Source organism: Telopea speciosissima, chromosome 9 (genome assembly GCF_018873765.1).
Source record: "Telopea speciosissima isolate NSW1024214 ecotype Mountain lineage chromosome 9, Tspe_v1, whole genome shotgun sequence".
Lineage (NCBI taxonomy): Eukaryota > Viridiplantae > Streptophyta > Magnoliopsida > Proteales > Proteaceae > Telopea > Telopea speciosissima.
In genome coordinates, this window is record NC_057924.1 from 59,168,677 (window position 1) to 59,187,026 (window position 18,350).

Below are 18,350 nucleotides of genomic sequence, written 5' to 3' on the forward strand. Positions count from 1 at the left end.
AAGTTCTAATTTGTCTAGTATAATTACATTAATAAAAAAATAAAAGGGGAAGAAGAAGGCTGCCCTGTTGGATGGCTTTGCACTAGCATGAAGGCCAATGAGAGGATTTGCGGAGTCATCCAACAGGGGGTGGGGAAGTCATCTCCCTCCTTTTTTGTTTGTGGTGTAGGGAATGCAACCAGATATCGTTCTTTTTTTTTAAAAAAGAAGAAAAGTTCTTCGTGGAAGAGGGTACTGTCCACACCCAGACATAGAGGGGATTGAAATGATCGTCCCACCCCCCATGAAAGGTGAAATTTTTGCCCCCACCATGATGCCAATGTGTGCATAAGGGACATGCTCCCCCATAGAGAACAGTGATCCAAAAAATAGTTATGAAGTTTCAAGAATATGTGAAAATTGACCATATTTGTTTTGTAGGGTTGGTGTAAAATTACCAACTGTGGAGGTGAGATACAAGAACTTATGTGTTGAAGCAGAGTGCGAGGTAGTTCGTGGCAAACCACTCCCAACATTATGGAACTCTATTAGAAGCACACTTTATGTAAGTATTATCATCTTCTAAGAATAATTTTGTAGCTCTATATTGATTTCTTTTCATGAATACATGCCACGGTTTAGTAGTCACCATATTAAATTAAGCGATTGTTGTAGGGTACGGCCGAGTGGCCATGACATATCGGTGTTGACTCTCTGTTTCCTTCTTTGAACTAGAATATTACCAAGGTTTTGAAAATGGGACTGTCTAAATGACACATCTATAGGTTTTTTTGGAACTTATCTCCTTCTCTTAATTGTCATTTATCTTATTTACAAGAACTCTTTAAGTTAGGGATATAAAAGGGTTTTCAAAATTAATTTGAAAATCCCTTATCATTATCAAAAGATATTATTGTCATAATACATATATGAAATTATAGTGTTTGCCCTCATTAGAAAAAAAGTATATACATTATAATAAAAACGTGACAAAAAACATAAGGTTACAAATTATTGGCCACTTTAAGGGACATCTAAAGGGTTTTTAAATTTATCCGGTTTCGATTAAACCGTTTAATTAAACGGTCCTCTCTGAAAACAGGGTCTCCGTTCCTTCTCTCTCCTCCCTAGAAAAGCACCTCTTCTTTGATTTGCCCTCACTGAACTCTGAAGCGTTTATTCATTCATACTACCTCAATACCAACAAAATAATGGAGGACTTCTTTGACATGGACAAGCCGGACATGGCATTCGGAGGAAACAATATAGCAAGAGAACTACCCACTTTCTGGACCAGAGAGAATTCTCCTGGTTTCACCATTAATGCACCTCCTTATGGTCCATTCACTCGGAATAAGATCCTGATGAGTCTAAAGAGTCAAATGGGTAGATTAAGAAGGAGACATCAAGCCAAAATGACTATGTATGTTCGCCACAGACCCTTGTGGTGAGACTCTGAACTGAACACTCTCTCTACTTATTTTAAGGAAACTGAAGTATTTTAGCATTCTACATGTATGTTTTTTGGGTCATGTCAGAATTCTACAGATGTCTTTTATATCTATATGAAATATGGTTCTGCTAATTCATTCAACCAGTTTCTTGGTTGATAAACTTATGTTTGTTACAATTCCTTTCAGTGTGAAACTTTTGTTAATGAAAACTAGGTAGTATGGTTTTTGATGAGTACAATTTCAACACAAATTGGTTCCACCCCTGTTTTACAGAATACAAACAAAGCCCATCAACTGCATGATAGTTATTCTTCAAAACACAAAGGAGATTACTTGTTATCATCTCCTCAAGTGTTTGGAGTGTTTAGGATTCCTTTTATGAGTTATTTACCTCAAATTCATGGCTTCCTCTGACTTCTAGGACTCTTTTCATGAGATATTAACCTCACATCTCCCCTCAGATGTTAGGACTGTTGTCATGGCCTCCTCTGACTCTGAGGACTGTTTCCATGAGATATTTTATGGCATTATGAAATATGGTTCTGTTAAGTCACTATACTACTTTCTTGGTTGCTAAACTTATATTTACAAATGAGTTCTGCCCAACATCATAGAACACAACCACAGAAGATCCACTACATGACGGAATGTTCTTCAAAGCATAAAGGAGATTACCTGAAATCTTCGCCGACACTGCAGAAAAGCCAACTGAGATTGGATGCTTTCTCACCAAAGTGGGTGTGAGAAAGGAAGGATGATCCCAAGTCTGATTTTAAAAATTTCTTTTGGCTGGGAATTTTAGTCGTATTAATAAAAAAATTAAAGGCCAACTGAGCAAATAATAAATTTGGACAAATATTAGTCTAGTGGAAAGACCCAATCATAATTTATCCAAGTGTTACTGACCCCAGTGAAATTTACCCTAACTAATAATATAATATGAAACCAACTTGGTTAGTTGGTTCCTACAAATATTATCTGATATGAGAAGTTACTTGGTTGTAAAATCTTCACAGGAAGGAGTATTGGATGACTCTTGTTTCTCTTGGCATTGGAAATTTCTTGTTATAGAGGTCATTTATCTTTATGTCTATAAATTATTTTCTCTTCCTTTTCTTCTACTTTTTACAAATTTGAGCTTTTTATTGGACAGAATTTTACCAAGCTGTTTGGTTCAAAGTCTCAGATAGCCAAGATTAGTATTCTCAAGGACATCAGTGGTGTCATCAAGCCTAGCAGGTAGGAAATAAAAAGTTCGACGAACTTAGAAAACTTAAAATTCATTTAGTCTAGTGAGTAATTCAAGGTGAGATCAGCACCCATTTAATCACTTCTCCCCTCCCCCATTTTTACTCTTGTTATCGAAACTGATGATCCATATTTGATGCTCTACTCTTTGATGTGTCTCTTAAAAAAGGAAAATTTTATTTGAAAACCTGACCATTTATGATTGGTGTATTGCGCATTAGACTATATGTACATCATGCTTTGAGTATCCTGATAATCATCGTCAACCAAATTGGATGGCCTCATATTGAAAACCCATAAAATGGGGATGGAAAAAAGAAAATAATCATTTTTCTGAGAAATGATTGGATGTTTATCATTTTGAATTTTTTTAAACATGCAGTGTACAATCAATGGATGATTAAATTTAACCATTTGAATCTATATTTGCTTGAGGAGATCTTTAGGTTGAAATCAATTATAATTTTAATCCCACTTTGGTGTTGTGCTAAGTATAGTTCTTCATTATAGATGACAATATGTTACCCCCAAAACATAAATTACAAAGTTCTCTTATAATTTTCTTCTTACTAAATAAAGCTTTCCTTAAGATATATTGTGGTTCCTAAAATTTAAAAGGCTATGGAAGGGAATCCTTCTTAAATTCTTCACTGTTTTGGCAAAGTTATAAGATAATAAACAAGTTAAGGTTTACTTACATAGACTTTTCTGTGTTGCAGGATGACTCTACTTCTTGGTCCTCCAGGATGTGGAAAAACCACCCTGATGTTGGCTCTATCAGGGAAACTAAATCAGTCTCTCAAGGTTTTTATATATACTGTCTTTTATCAAAACCTTGTGGACATTTCAAAGCATTCATACTCATATTTATTATAAGACAAGATATGATTGTCAGAACAAATCTTTGTCACTAAGAACAGCTCAGTGATTTATAGACTGAAACTTTAAATAGATAGCCAGGTGACTTAGTCTAGTTGAATTCATGCTCTCCATATGATGATTGATTTATTTGGTTTACACATCTTGTCGAACCTTGCAAAGAAAGATTTAATTGCATGTATTAGGTCAGCTGAATCACGCCTCCATACAGTTGAATATGTTGCTGGTTGAGTTGTATTCCAACGCTAAATCTTTGAAGCGTTTAAAGAAGTTCTGAGGAAATTCTAATAATAAGAGGAAGAAAAAGATTTTCTTTCAAGTACGAAAGTGGTTTTGGGTTAGGGAGATGGAAATGTTGTCAGTTTTATTATTGGTGATATAATATTAACTGATATTTATTTATTTTTTCAAACAATTTTTAATTATATTGTGGCTTTGTTTGAAGTTATGCTTATGTTGTGGTATTTTAATACTTTATCACAGCTTTTAAGATTGTTTTAATGCAATCTCTAGGTTACTGGAGAGATCTCTTATAATGGTCACAGACTGGAAGAGTTTGTTCCCCAAAAAACATCAGCTTATATAAGCCAACATGATTTGCACATAGCTGAGATGACTGTGAGGGAAACACTTGACTTTTCTGCATGTTGTCAGGGTGTTGGAAGTCGAGCAGGTAGGTTTTCTTTGGGCGTACTTTAATTGGATATCATTGCAAGTTCTTTATCTGTTTGACTTCACAAATTATATTATCTTGTTCAATGTGTATGAAGAGATTATGATGGAGGTTAGTAGAGGGGAGAAGCAAGCTGGAATCCTCCCAGACCCAGATATTGATACTTATATGAAGGTACCTGTTAGGACCACTATTTTTTCCCTTTTTATTGTTGTGCTTAATAATATGTATACTACCCTGATTCATGGGTATAAAATATATAATATTACCCAAGCACAAAATGTTTTTCCTAGTCTTTATTACAACAACAAGCGTTCCTACATTACATATGAAACATATGGATTTCAAGTGAGAGAGAGGGAAGAGAAAATAAGTGTCACCGATAGATAAATTAATACAAGGGAAATGAAAAAAAAAAATTTCCTAGAAAATACGATTGGTGAACTAATGAGGGACCTGGCTCCTGTCCAGCCATGGCAGGAGCTGGACGGTCCAGCGCTCGGAAACCACCACAAAAACAGGGGGGGTGCATTTCACATGTGGGGCCCATGTGGGGCCCACCTGTGAAATGACCATCCCACCCCTGTTTTTGCTGTCGTTTAGCGGTGCTGGACGCTCCAGCTCCCGCCACGGCTGGACGGAATCCTTTTTCACTAATGAGGGGGAAGAGAATATTTTCTAGAAAACCGGATCTGTAGAGAGCTACCAAACAATTCAAACTTGCTGGATTTATTCGATGCGATGATTTTCTCTACTATTGTTGATGATGATTGGTGTGCTTGTGTTGATATTGCTACCCAAATGAAGTTCTCTCTATGCACACTAGTGTCAATGACTGCTCTATATGTTCAAAACTGGTGCTGCTTTTAATGTCTGTTCTTGTTTTTTCAACCTGGAGCTGTTTGATTTATACACTCCAGCTTGAGGGGGAGTGTTAATATGTGTACCACACATTTGTTGGTTAGTGGCTGTCACGATAAGAGGGACTATGCCTATTATAATATGAGTTAGTTTAGTTTGTAGTTGAATCTTAGGTTAAGTCTAAGTTGAGTCTTATTTTATTTTATTTCCTATTGTAACTGTACTTTGAAGTGAATTCCCAATTTCAATTGGGTTACACCAAGGATCAGCTCTAAGCCCTTATTTGTTTGCACTCATCATGGATGATCTAACTAGGCACATCCAAGATGAGCTCCCTTGGTGTATGCTATTCGTTGATGATATTGTTTTGATTGATGAGACAGTGGAAGGGATTAATGCGAAACTGGAGTTATGGAGATCAAGCTTGGAATTAAAAGGTTTTCAGTTAAGCAGAACAAAGATAGGATATATGGTGTGTAACTTTGGTTAAACCCGGAGAGGTGATGAAGTGGTGAAACTTGAGGAGCGAGAGGTACCACAAAGTGAATGCTTTAGATACCTGGGGTCAACCTTTAACAGAGAGGGTGATATAAAGGATGATGTTTCCCACAGAATTAAAGTAGGATGGATGAAGTGGAGAGGTGCTTCGGGAGTGTTATGTGACAAACGTATGCCTGTTAAGCTTAAGGGGAAATTCTACAGGATAGTAATAAGACTAACTATGACATATGGGGCGGAATGTTGGATAGTTAAGAAGAGTAACGTAGATGAGATGAGTGTAGCGGAGATGAGGATGTTGAGGATGTGCGGCAAGACCAGGAGAGATAGAATAAGAAATGATTTTATTATGTTGGATTGTATGGGCCAGAATACCGTGGGGGTATTCTAGAATTTTTTCTATTTTTATTTCATGTACAGCCATGTCGGCTTTGTTAGGGACAATTCTGTCCATGTATTTTCTGTTCCTTATTATAAATATATGGCTTAGGGTCTACCTTAGACTATCCAAGCATTATTCTCTAATTCTAATCTCTCAACATGGCATCAGTGCAGGTTGTGAATTAGGGACCTTCCCTTCCCTTCTTCTTCTTCTTCTTCGGTCTTGATCTCCGTTGTCTTCATTCTCCCACTAGGGCAGCACTGATGAGGTGATCTACAGATCCAGTTGTTGCCCTCAATTACCTCATTCCATGCTGCAGTTTTTTGATCGATTGGGACAAGTTACCTGCCTGCGATATTTGAAGCTTCAAGTTTTTTGGGATTGCTTCCATCTCTGCTACAAGGAATCAATCTTCCTCTTTGAAGACCAAGAACTGCAGCAGGCTCTCTTCTCTAATTTGGTTCCTATCTCCAGTTGTATTGAAGACCTCCTAAGATCGATTTTTCATAAACACTGTTTTTTTCAAAAGCCTGACAATTATCGATCTAGGAGTTGCTGACTTTTATTGGTTCTGATTTTTCGAAGGGTGGTTCTCTACTTATAAAGGCACACTCGACTTCAATTTGAGCTTCAGGAATTCAGCTTTTGGGCCCATTCTTCCCTACATCGATTTCAGCAAAACAGGGTTTTTTTCAAAACCCTGAAAATATCGATATAGGGGTTTCACTTGTCTGCTGTTGCTGATTTTTGAGACATATATTCTCCCATTGAAAGGGGATTCTCATCCAATTTTCAGCTCTTAACTTGAAGGAATTCTTGGGTTTCTCTTCACCACAACCCTTCTCTGCTACATTATGGGTGACTCTGAAGTCTCTACTGGCACTTCTGCTGTTGATGGGCTTGGTAGGAATGACAACTGTGATCTCCTCCCTAATCCTATCAAACTGGATGGGGAGCAGTTATCTGATCTGGTCTCGTTCGGCATACTTTGCTATTGCCGGCCGTGGGCTTACTGGCCATATTGATGGTACTACTGCTATGCCGACTGCCCCTGGCCCTCTTTTGACCAGATAGGTCTCCAATAATGGTATACTCATGTCCTATTTTATTGGCTCAATGCAATCAGACCTTACCAGTGGTTTCCTTTTTTTTTTTTTTTTATTATTTTTTTAACCCGAATATTACTTGGTACCCGGGCTGGCCCCTAAGCTTTTATTAGAATCATGAGAACCAATAAAGAATACAGGGGGGGACATTCCGCCTTACCCCAACCCACGGCCTCAAAAGGACACTCCACTCAGGACAGTCTAAACTCCCCATACAAGAAAAAAGAAACTTAACATCGAAGGATAGGCAAACCAGCCTTGTCTTCACTAATAATTTTTTGGAGCTATCCCACCGGCATGCTCCCTGGCTGAAAACTGGCAGATGTCTCCGTATCACAGGAATAGTTGGCTAACCAGTCAGCCGCTCTGTTGCTCTCTCGGTATGCAAACACTACACAGGCCCTTGTAGATGCCACTAACTCTTGAATCTCCTTGTAATAGTACCATCCACCCCAAAGGCTGCACCTCTTCTCCTGAACTACCTTGACAGTAGCCTCAGAATCACAGTTGACTACCACATCCTGCAAGCCCAACAACTTGCACAATCTCAGCCCATACCTTAAAGCCCGTAGCTCTGCTAGTGAATTAGTGCACGGCCCGTAAAAATTAGAAAAAGCAGCCCGGACCTCCCCCTGTATGCCCCTAATGATCCCTCCTCCACCGCCTGGACCCGGGTTACCCCGACAGGCGCCATCCACATTCAGCTTTACCGAAACAGAAGGGGGGCACCAGTAAACCGGCATGGGGCGCTTTGTCCTGAGAGCAGGTACCGGCAAGCCAAGACACTCCAAAATCAAGCCCTCCCTTGCCGAAGTGCGATTGCCTACCTTGGCCGGGTAGGGCAGTTCCCTCACCCAGGCTTTGATACACTCAACAATTGAGGTAGCTGTCCGTCTTATCCCCCCATGCCTTCTGTTGTTTCTCTCCTTCCAGAGTTCCTAAATGATCATAGATGGTAGGATCCCTGTAATATAAGCAATGAGGCTATGGCAGCCCGCCAGTCCTTGCCAATAGATCAGCCTACTTCTAGCATCTTGGGTGGGGAGGAGGGCAATGTCAAACACTCTGGAGAAATGGTCCCATACTCTAGTCGCCGTGCCACCCTGCACCAGGCAATGATCCGTTTTCTCTCTTTGGGGCCTTCCACAGCATTAGCATTTTGAAGCTAGTGGGATACCCAGCGCCATTAGTGAGTCATTAGTGGGATACGTTGCCAGTGGTTTCCTTCTCCTTGATACAACCCATCAAATCTAGTCTGCTTGCAAGGAAACATATGGACAGCTTGGTAATGATTCACAGGTGTATGAACTCTAGAAAAAGGCCAATAATACTACTCAGGGGGAGTTATCTGTCTCCAAGTACTATGCTACCTTGCGCAGTCTCTGGCAGCAATTGGACCATTGTTCTGATTACCACCCCACTACAGCTGTTGATATCACTGCATATAAGAAGCATCTGGACAAAACCAGGGTGTATGATTTTTTGGCTGGTTTGAAATGGAGTATGACCAGATTTGTGTTCAAGTGTTGGGTTATTCCTCTTTTCCTTCACTTGAACAATCCTACGCTTTGGTCTCCTCTGAAGAGAACCGTCGGGCTGCTATGCTCCACCCTCCTGTTACCACTCCCAAGAGAAATCTTTTGGTGATTCTACTACAGGGACTGTTACTTGTGAGCATTGTTACAAGCCTTACCACCCAAAGAGAAATGCTGGAAGCTTCACGGGAAACCAACTGACTTTGAGGCCAAATGGGTTGCCAAAAGGAAGACAAAAAATAAGGCAAACCACTCTGAATCTGTTCCTACAGCCCAGGCTACTGACATTGGCCTTGGATGATCTATAGGCATTCCTTCGTGTGCTAAGGTCTTCCGCTACTGCTGCCTCTACTCCATCAGCTACTAACAACTCTTCTGCTCCTTCAGGTTCACACTTTGCCCGGTCAGGTATTCCATTTGGTGGCCATTGTGCTTCTGTAGCTTCCCATCCTTGGATCATAGATTCTGGGGCGATAGATCACATGACCAGTTCCTCTAGCCTATTCTATCGATATTCTCTCACTTCTGGGAAAGACAAGGTCAAAGTAGCTAATGGTTCCCTTTCCTCCATATCTGGAAAAGGAATCATCAACTGCACTTCCTCCCTTCCTTTGTCTTCTGTTTTGCACATTCCTAATTTTACTATTAACCGTATTTCCATTAGTAGTATTACTCGTAATCTTAACTGCAAAGTGATTTTTTTTCCTTTCCATTGTGTTTTTCAGGATCTGGCCTCTAGGAAGACAATTGGATTGGGTAAAGTGCACAATGGACTATACTTGCTTGATGATGGTCGTCTCTCTCCACCACCATTACCTTCTCCGCTACACCAGAACTCCTTGGTCTCTTTTGAACTTTACCAATGACACTCTAGATTAGGTCACCTTCCATTTGGCATTTTAGCATATTTATTTCCTACTTTGGTTACCAAATGTAATAAGGATGATTTTTTCTATAAGGCTTGTGTTCTGGCCAAACAGACACATTCCACTTATTCTCTATCAAATAAAAGGGGTTCTTCTTGTTTTCATTTGGTGCATTCTGATGTTTGGGGACCTAGTCGTAAAATTCTCTTTCTGGCCATCGTTGGTTTGTCTCCTTTATTGACTGTCATTCTAGAAACACATGGGTATATCTTATACACAAATATCAGGAATGTATTCCACAAAACATGAGCTCTACTTCCCCAGCCACCCTCCATATTTCAAAGAAAGTATTCATTCTTTTTTCATTTCTCTCGTGTACAATTCTAAATTTACCCTTCGTTTATGTCATTATAAGAAAAGGATTCACTTGCAGAATTGGGAGGTTTATGGCCTCTAATGGCTCGTTTTTCCACATGGCCGAATGCTTTGATCATATTGATTGACGGATAGCTGGAATGTTACGATTGAGGTCTTTAAAGCCTCTTTCTATGACATGTGCTTCTTCGCCCCAAACCCTATATGACACGAAGGAATCTCAATTTCAAAAATATTTTGCTGATCATGGGATTATACACGAGACTAGTTGTGTTGATACCCCAGCCCAAAATTGTGTGGCTGAAAGAAATAAACCGCCACTTGTTGGAAGTGGCTAGAGCATTGATGTTTTCTTGGCATGTTCCATCCCAATATTAGGGTGATGCTGTCCTAACTGCAGCTTATCTCATTAATCGGTTACCTCTCGAGTTTTTTCGTCCCGTAGCCAAGCAAAAGTTTTACTTGGAAATTCCTCCTTTGTAGTTGCTCCCAAACTGTTTGGTTGTGTCTGTTATGCTAGGGATACCAAATCCCTTGGCAAGCTTTAACCTCATGGGTTATGGTGCATATTTTTGGGTTATTCACCTACCCAGAAAGGTTATAAATGTTACCATCCTCCTTCCCGTCGTATTATGGTCAGTATGGATGTCATTTTTCATGAAAACCTTTCCTATTATTCTTCCCCACCTCTTTAGGGGGAGAGTTCTAGTGAAGATGAGGTTCACCTTCTTTTATCTCCTTTGACTGATGACCAGCCTCCCATGGCTGCTGCCCAGCCTCCTTTGACTGCTGCCCCTTCACCTGAAGGGAATCCTTTACAGGGGGAGATCATGGAAACAAGTGGTGGTGATGTTCCTATTTAGGGGGAGCTGACTCCAATACAGAGAACCATTAGTAAATTTCAGAAGGCCATTGATGACTCCAACATTCCCACTTATAAAAAGAGATGTTCCAGGCTTCCAGCAAAGGGCAACTTCAATTTATCATAGCACTAATACCTATCCAGTTGCCGACTTAGGACCCAGATCCTTCTCCTGGTAAGCTTACCTCTTCCGACCTACCTATTGCTCATCGCAAAGGTACTAGGACTTGCACTCAGCATCCCATTTCTCATTTTGTTTCTTATAGTTCTCTTTCTCTTCCTTTTCGTGCATTTGTATCCTCTCTTTCTTCTATTTCCATTCCTAAAAATTGGCAGGAAGCATCTATAGATGGATAGTGGAAGGCAGCAATGTTGGAAGAAATGAGAACATTGAATAAAAATAATACGTGGGATCTTGTGGCTCTTCCTCCAGGGAAAAAACCAATAGGATGGAAATGGGTGTTTGTGGTCAAACAGAAGGCAGATGGAACAGTGGATCGATACAAAGCCCGTCTGGTTGCAAAGGGCTTTACTCAGACATATGGAGTTGACTACCAGGAGACCTTCGCACCAGTAGCAAAGCTCGATACTGTGTTGTTATCTTGTGTTGTGAATCTTGGATGGGATCTTCAGTAGTTAGATGTGAAGAATGCCTTCCTCTATGGAGAACTGGAGGAAGAGGTATATATTGATATTCCTCCAGGTTTTTCAGGTAATATGTTTGGATTGTATGGGCCAGAATACCGTGGGGGTATTCTGGACATTTTTTTCTTTTATTATGTTTCTTTTGTGTGTGGGTTTTAGTCCCACATTACTTATTGTAATTCTATCCTATGTTTTCATTATTATAAATAGATGTGCTTGGGGTGATCATAATCATCCAAGCATTCATACTCTAATTCTAATCTGTTAACATGGTATCAGAGCAGATTTCGAATTAGAGACACCCCCTCTCTCTCTTCCATTCTCGATTTCAGCCTCCTCTTTCTTTCATTCTCGAGTTCTTCCCTTTCCTTTTCCCTTATTCTTCATTCTCCCCTATTAGGGCAGCACTGATGAGGTGATCAATAGATCCAGTGGCTGCCCTCCATTACCTCATTCTATGATCAAGTTTTTTTATCGATAGGGACAATTCCATCTCCAGTTGCTGCCTGCGATATTTGAAGATTCAGTTTTTTTGGATTGCTTTCACTCCCTTCTAAGGAACCAATCTACCTCATTGAAGACTCAAGACCTGTGGTAGTGTTTACTATTTTGGATTAGTTCCTATCTCCAACAGCTTTGAAGATATCCTAGATCGATTATTCTTCCACCAAATCAGGGTTTTTTCAAAACCCTGAGCAATATCGATCTAGGGGTTGCAGGTTTCTGTTGTGGCTGATATTTGGCAGGGTGATTCAGCATTACTAGAGGACCACTCGATCCCAATTTCAGCTCCAACTGCTGTGTTTTTGCTATCCTTCTTCCCTACATCGATTTCAGCATATTCAGGGGTTTTTTCCAAAATGCTGTACTAATCGATCTAAGGGATTCCCTTTGCAGCTGTTGCTGATTTTTGGAGACCTTTATTCTACCATTATCAGAGGGCTCTCATTCAATTTTCAGCCCTTAACTTGAAGGATTTCTTGGGTTTCTTTTCACAACAGCCCCTCTTTGCGATTTGGGCTTCTCTACTGTCCTCATGGGTGACTCAGTGGATTCGACTGCTACTTCTGTTGGTGATGGACAAAGCAAAGCAGATTATCATACCTTTCCTCTTAATCCAATCAAGTTGGATGGCACTAACTACTTTCTTTGGTCTAGGTCTGCTTCCTTTGCCATTGCTGGCCGTGGCCTTACTGGTCATGTTAATGGCACCAGTGTTATGCCTACTGAGATTAGAGCTGCTCAAGACAGGTGGTTTGCCAACAATGGAGTTCTCATGTTCTACCTAATTGGCTCTATGACTACCGATCTGCAGCATAATTTTCTTCTCCTTGACACAGCCTCGGAGATTTGGGCTGCTTGCAAGGAAACCTACGGGCAGCTTGGCAATGATGCCCAGATATATGAACTCAGGAAGAAGGTCCTTCACACTACTCAGGGAGAATTGACAGTCTCCAAATACTATGCTACTTTGCGCAGCCTTTGACAGCAATTGGACCACTTTTCTGATTTTCACCCAAGTACAACTGCTGACATTACCTCATATAAAAAACATGTGGACAAGATTAGAGTTTATGATTTTTTGGTTGGGTTAAATGTGGAGTATGATCAAATTCGGGTTCAAGAGTGGGTCACAAACCTTTTCCCACACTGAAGTCCTATGGGTCTCTCTAAAGAAAGCCGTAGGACTTCCATGTCCCTCCCTATCCCGGTCAGCCCTTCGAGCACCTAGAGGGATTCTACTAGGCTATTGTGTGAGCACCGCACAAGCCGTACCACACCAAAGACAAGCTGAAACTTAAGGAAGCCATGAGAAGCTAAGAGGGCTGCGAACAAAGCCAACCATACTGAGTTTGTTACCACTGCCCCTGCTACTGACACTAGTCTATCCCAGGACGATTTACAAGCATTCCTCCGTGTGCTAAGGACCTCCGCTGCTGCTGCCTCTACTACATTCGCTGCTACTGCCAACTCTTCTGCTCCTTCAGGTTCACACTTTGCCCGGTCAGGTATTCCATTTGGTGGTCACTGTGCTTCTGTCGCTTCCCATCCTTGGATTATAGATTCTGGAGCTACAGACCACATGACCGGTTCCTTTAACCTGTTTCATCGTTATTCTCCCACTTCTGGGAAAGATAAGGTCAAAGTAGATGATGGTTCCCTTTCCTTTATATCTGGAAAAGGAATCATCAACTGCACTTCCTCTCTTCCGTTGTCCTCTGTGTTACATATTCTTAATTTTACTATTAATCTTCTTTCTATTAGTAGTATTACTTGTGATCTTAATTGCAAAGTAATTTTTTTTCCTTCTCATTGTGTCTTTCAGGATCTGGGCTCTGGGAAGACGATTGGATTGGGTAAAGTACACGGTGGATTGTACCTACTTGATGATGGTCGCTTCACTCCACCACCATTACCTTCTCCGCTATACCAGAACTCCTTGGCATCTTCTGAACTTTACCAATGGCATTCTAGGTTAGGTCACCCTCCATTAGGAATTTTAGCACATTTATTTCCTAGTTTGGTCACTCAATATACTAAAGATGACTTTTTTTGTGAGGCTTGTGTTCTGGCCAAACAGACACGTTCAAATTATCCACTTTCAAATAAAAGGAGTTCTTCTTGTTTTCAATTGGTGCATTCTGATGTTTGGGGCCCTAGTCGTAAAACATCTATTTCTGGTCATCGTTGGTTTGTCTTTTTTATTGATTGTCATTTTAGGAACACCTGGGTATATCTTTTGCACAAAAAAAATCAGGTTTTTTCATGTTTCAGCATTTTCATAGAACGGTCCAAACTCAGTTCTAGGCTACTTTCAAAATATTGAGAAGTGATTATGGAACCGAGTATACAGAATCTCAATTTAAAAAATATTTGGCTGATCATGGCATTATTCACCAGACTAGTTGTGTTGATACCCCTGCCCAGAATGGCATGGCAGAACGGAAAAACCGCCACTTGTCAGAGATGGCCAGGGCTTTGATATTTGCTAGGAATGTCCCATCTCAATATTAGGGAGATGCGGTTCTCATTGCTGCCTATCTCATCAATAGATTACCTACTCGGGTCCTTGACTCCTGTAGCCCATCTGATGTTTTACTGGGGAATTCCTCCTTTATTGTGCCTCCCAAAGTGTTTGGTTGTGTGTGTTATGCTAGAGATACTAAATCTCCAGGCAAACTTGAACCTAGGGGGCTACATTGTATTTTCTTGGGTTATTCTCCAACCCAGAAGGGTTATAAGTGTTACCATCTCCCTTCCCGCCGTACTTTGGTTAGTATGGATGTTGTCTTTAATGAGACCTTTTCCTATTATTCTTCATTACCTCTTCAGAGGGAGAGTACTAGTGAAGATGTGCCTTTTGAGATTCCTCCTCTTGAGGTTCCTCTGGCTGCTGCCCAGCCACCCACGGATGCTGCCCAACCTTCTTTAATTGATGCCCAACCTCCTCTGGCTGTTCCCCCCTCGTCTGAAGGGAATCCTTTACAGGGGGAAACCATAGAAAAGAGTGTTGTTAATGTTCCTATTCAGGGGGAGCTGACTCCAGTCCAGAGAACTATTGGTGAATTTCGGAAGAGAATTGACAACTCCAACATACTCACCTATAAAAGGGGCAGGACCAACAGAGGGCAGCCTCAATCCACTTTAGCACCAATACCCATCCAGTTGCTGGCTCAAGATCCAGATCCTTTCTCTCCTGGTAAGCCTTCTTCTTCCGAGTTACCTATTGCTCATCGTAAAGGTACTAGGACTTGCACTTTACATCCCATATCTCGTGTTGTTTCTTATAGTTCTCTTTCTCATTCTTTTCGTGCATTCGTATCTTCTCTTTCTTCTGTTTCGATTCCTAAAAATTGGCAGGAAGCATCTACAGATGGCAAGTGGAAGGCAACAATGTTGGAAGAAATGAGAGCACTACACAAAAATAATACGTGGGATCTTGTGGCTCTTCCTCCAGGGAAAAAATCAGTTGGATGTAAATGGGTCTTTGTGGTCAAACAGAAGGCTGATGGTTCAGTGGATCGATATAAGGCACGTCTGGTAGTGAACCTTATGGAGTTGACTATCAGGAGACCTTTGCACCAGTGGCAGAACTCAATACTGTACGGGTGTTATTATCTTGTGTTGCAAATCTTGGGTAGGATCTTCAGCAGTTAGATGTAAAGAATGCCTTCCTCCATGGGGAGCTTGAGGAGGAGGTATATATGGACATTCCACCAAGCTTCTCTAATGACAGGACCAAGGGTAGGGTCTGTAAATTGAAGCGTGTCCTTTATGGGTTGAAGCAGTCACCTAGAGCCTGGTTTGGCAGATTTCACAAGGCTATGATTTCAGCAGGCTATAAGCAGAGCAATGCTGATCACACTTTGTTTATCAGACGAGTTGGTGACAAGGTAACTCTTCTCATAGTCTATGTGGATGATATTGTGGTCACTGGTAGTGATAGTGATGCTATCAAGAATTTGAAGCTCTTCCTTGGCCGTGAGTTTGAGGTAAAAGATCTCGGACCTCTAAAATATTTTCTAGGGATAGAAGTTGCTCGATCTTCGAAGGGCATCTTTCTTTCTCAAAGAAAGTATATCATTGATCTATTGACTGAGACTGGGCTGCTAGGTTGTCATCCTTCAGATACTCCTATGGAAGCTACTACAAGACTTAAGGAGAAAGAGGGTGAACCTGTTGACAAGGGTTGTTATCAGCGATTAGTGGGCAAACTAATCTACCTCTCTCACACACGATCTGACATAGCCATTGCTGTAAGTTTAGTGAGCCAATTTATGCATGATCCCTATTCCTCTCACTTGGAGTTAGTCCATCGTATTTTGCGGTATTTGAAGTCTGCTCCAGGAAAAGGAATCCTTCTCTCTCCCAATGGTCATCTGAAGATTGAAGCTTATACTGATGCCGATTGGGCTGGCTCCACTAACAGAAAATCTATCTCTGGCTATTGTTCCTTTGTAGGTGGGAACCTTGTCACATGGCGTAGCAAAAAGCAGAATGTTGTGGCAAGGTCCATTGTTGAAGCTGAATTTCGTGCGTTGGCACAAGAAATTTGTGAACTTTTATGGCTTAGAGGATTGTTGCAGGATATTGGTGTTGCTGTCCATCTTCCCATGATGCTTTATTGTGACAATAAAGTAGCCATTAGCATTGCTCATAACCTTGTCTAGCATGATCGTACTAAGCATGTGGAGGTTGACCGACATTTCATCAAGGAGAAGCTCGAAGCCGAACTTATTTGTGTTCCCTTTGTGAAGTCTGCTGATCAATTGGCTGATGTGTACACTAAGGGACTAAGTGGCAAACCGTTTCTTCCTATCTTAGTCAAGTTGGGCATGCATGACATATATGCTCCAACTTGAGGGGGAGTATTGGATTGTATGGGCCAGAATACCGTGGGTGTATTCTAGACATTTTCTTCTTTTATTATGTTTCTTTTGTATGTGGGTTTTAGTCCCACATTGCTTATTGTAATTCTGTCCTATGTTTTCATTATTATACATAGATGTGCTTGGGGTGATCATAATCATTCAAGCATTTATACTCTAATTCTAATATGTTAACATAATACTACCAAGGGCAAGGTATGTAAATTGAAGCGTGCTCTCTATGGGTTGAAGCAGTCACTTAGAGCTTGGTTCGGCAGGTTTCACAAAGCTATGGTTTTTGTGGGATACAAGCAAAGCAATGCTGATCATACCTTGTTCATCAAACGTGTTGGTGATAAGGTAACTATCGTCATAGTCTACGTTGATGATATTGTTGTGACCGGAAATGATGGTGGTGAGATCAAAATATTGAAGCTCTTCCTTGACCGTGAGTTTGAAATAAAGGATCTGGGAACTTTAGAATATTTTCTAGGGATAGAGGTTGCCCGATCTTCGAAGGGAATCATTCTTTCTCAAAGAAAATATATCCTAGATCTATTGTCTGAGACTGGGTTGTTAGGTTGTCACCCTTCAGATACTCCTATGGAAGCTACTACAAGACTTAAGGAGAAAGAAGGTGAACTTGTTGACAAAGGTCGTTATCAGCGATTGGTAGGCAAACTGATCTACCTCTCTCACACACGACTTAACATAGCCATTGCTGTAAGTTTGGTAAGTCAGTTTATGCATGATCCTTATTCCTCTCATATGGAGGGAGTCCTTCGCATCTTGCGATATTTAAGTCTACTCTAGGAAAAGGAATCCTTTTATCTCCCATTGGTCATCTAAAGGTTGAAGCTTATACTGATGCCGATTGGGCTGGCTCTACTGACAGAAAATCCATTTCTGGATATTTTTCTTTTGTGGGTGGAAACCTTGTCACATGGCGTAGCAAGAAGCAGAACGTTGTGGCAAGGTCCAGTGCCGAAGCGGAGTTCCGTGTGATGGCACAGGGAATCTGTGAACTTTTGTGGCTTAGAGGATTGTTGTAGGATATTGGTATTGCTGTCCATCTTCCAATGATGCTTTATTGTGATAATAAAGTGGCCATTAGCATTGCTCATAACCCTGTCCAGCATGATCGTACTAAGCATGTGGAGGTTGACCAACATTTCATTAAGGAGAAGCTCGAAGCTAGACTCATCTGTGTTCCCTTTGTGAAGTCTACTGATCAGTTAGCCGATGTGTTCACTAAGGGGCTAAGTGGCGAAGTGTTTCTGCTTATCTTAGTCAAGTTGGGCATGCATGACATATATGCTCCAACTTGAGGGGGAGTGTTGGATTGTATGGGCCAGAATACCATGGGGGTATTCTGGACTTTTTTCTATTTTTATTTCATGTACAGCCATGTCGGCTTTGTTGGGGACAATTCTGTCCATGTATTTTCTATTCCTTATTATAAATATATGGCTTGGGGTCTACCTTAGACTATCCAAGCATTATTCTCTAATTCTAATCTCTCAACATATTAGAACCGAATTGAGAGTTGCACCAATCCAGGACAAACTCCGTGAGAGCCGCATTGATGCACCAGTAAGAAGGAGTCACCAGATTCAGT

At 40.8% G+C, this 18,350-nt stretch overlaps 1 protein-coding gene across 1 annotated transcript in view; it reads left to right on the forward strand.

Moving 5' to 3' along the window:
• The first annotated feature begins 2,583 nt into the window (after window positions 1-2,583).
• LOC122638535 (pleiotropic drug resistance protein 3-like) overlaps window positions 2,584-18,350 on the forward strand; it is a 55,642-nt gene continuing 39,875 nt past the window's right edge. Inside the window, exons 1-4 of the mRNA XM_043831371.1 lie at window positions 2,584-2,672; window positions 3,401-3,485; window positions 4,074-4,233; window positions 4,331-4,407. Coding sequence (XP_043687306.1) covers window positions 3,402-3,485; window positions 4,074-4,233; window positions 4,331-4,407 — 321 coding nt within the window. The 5' untranslated portion in view covers window positions 2,584-2,672; window position 3,401. The remainder of the gene's footprint in view (window positions 2,673-3,400; window positions 3,486-4,073; window positions 4,234-4,330; window positions 4,408-18,350) is intronic.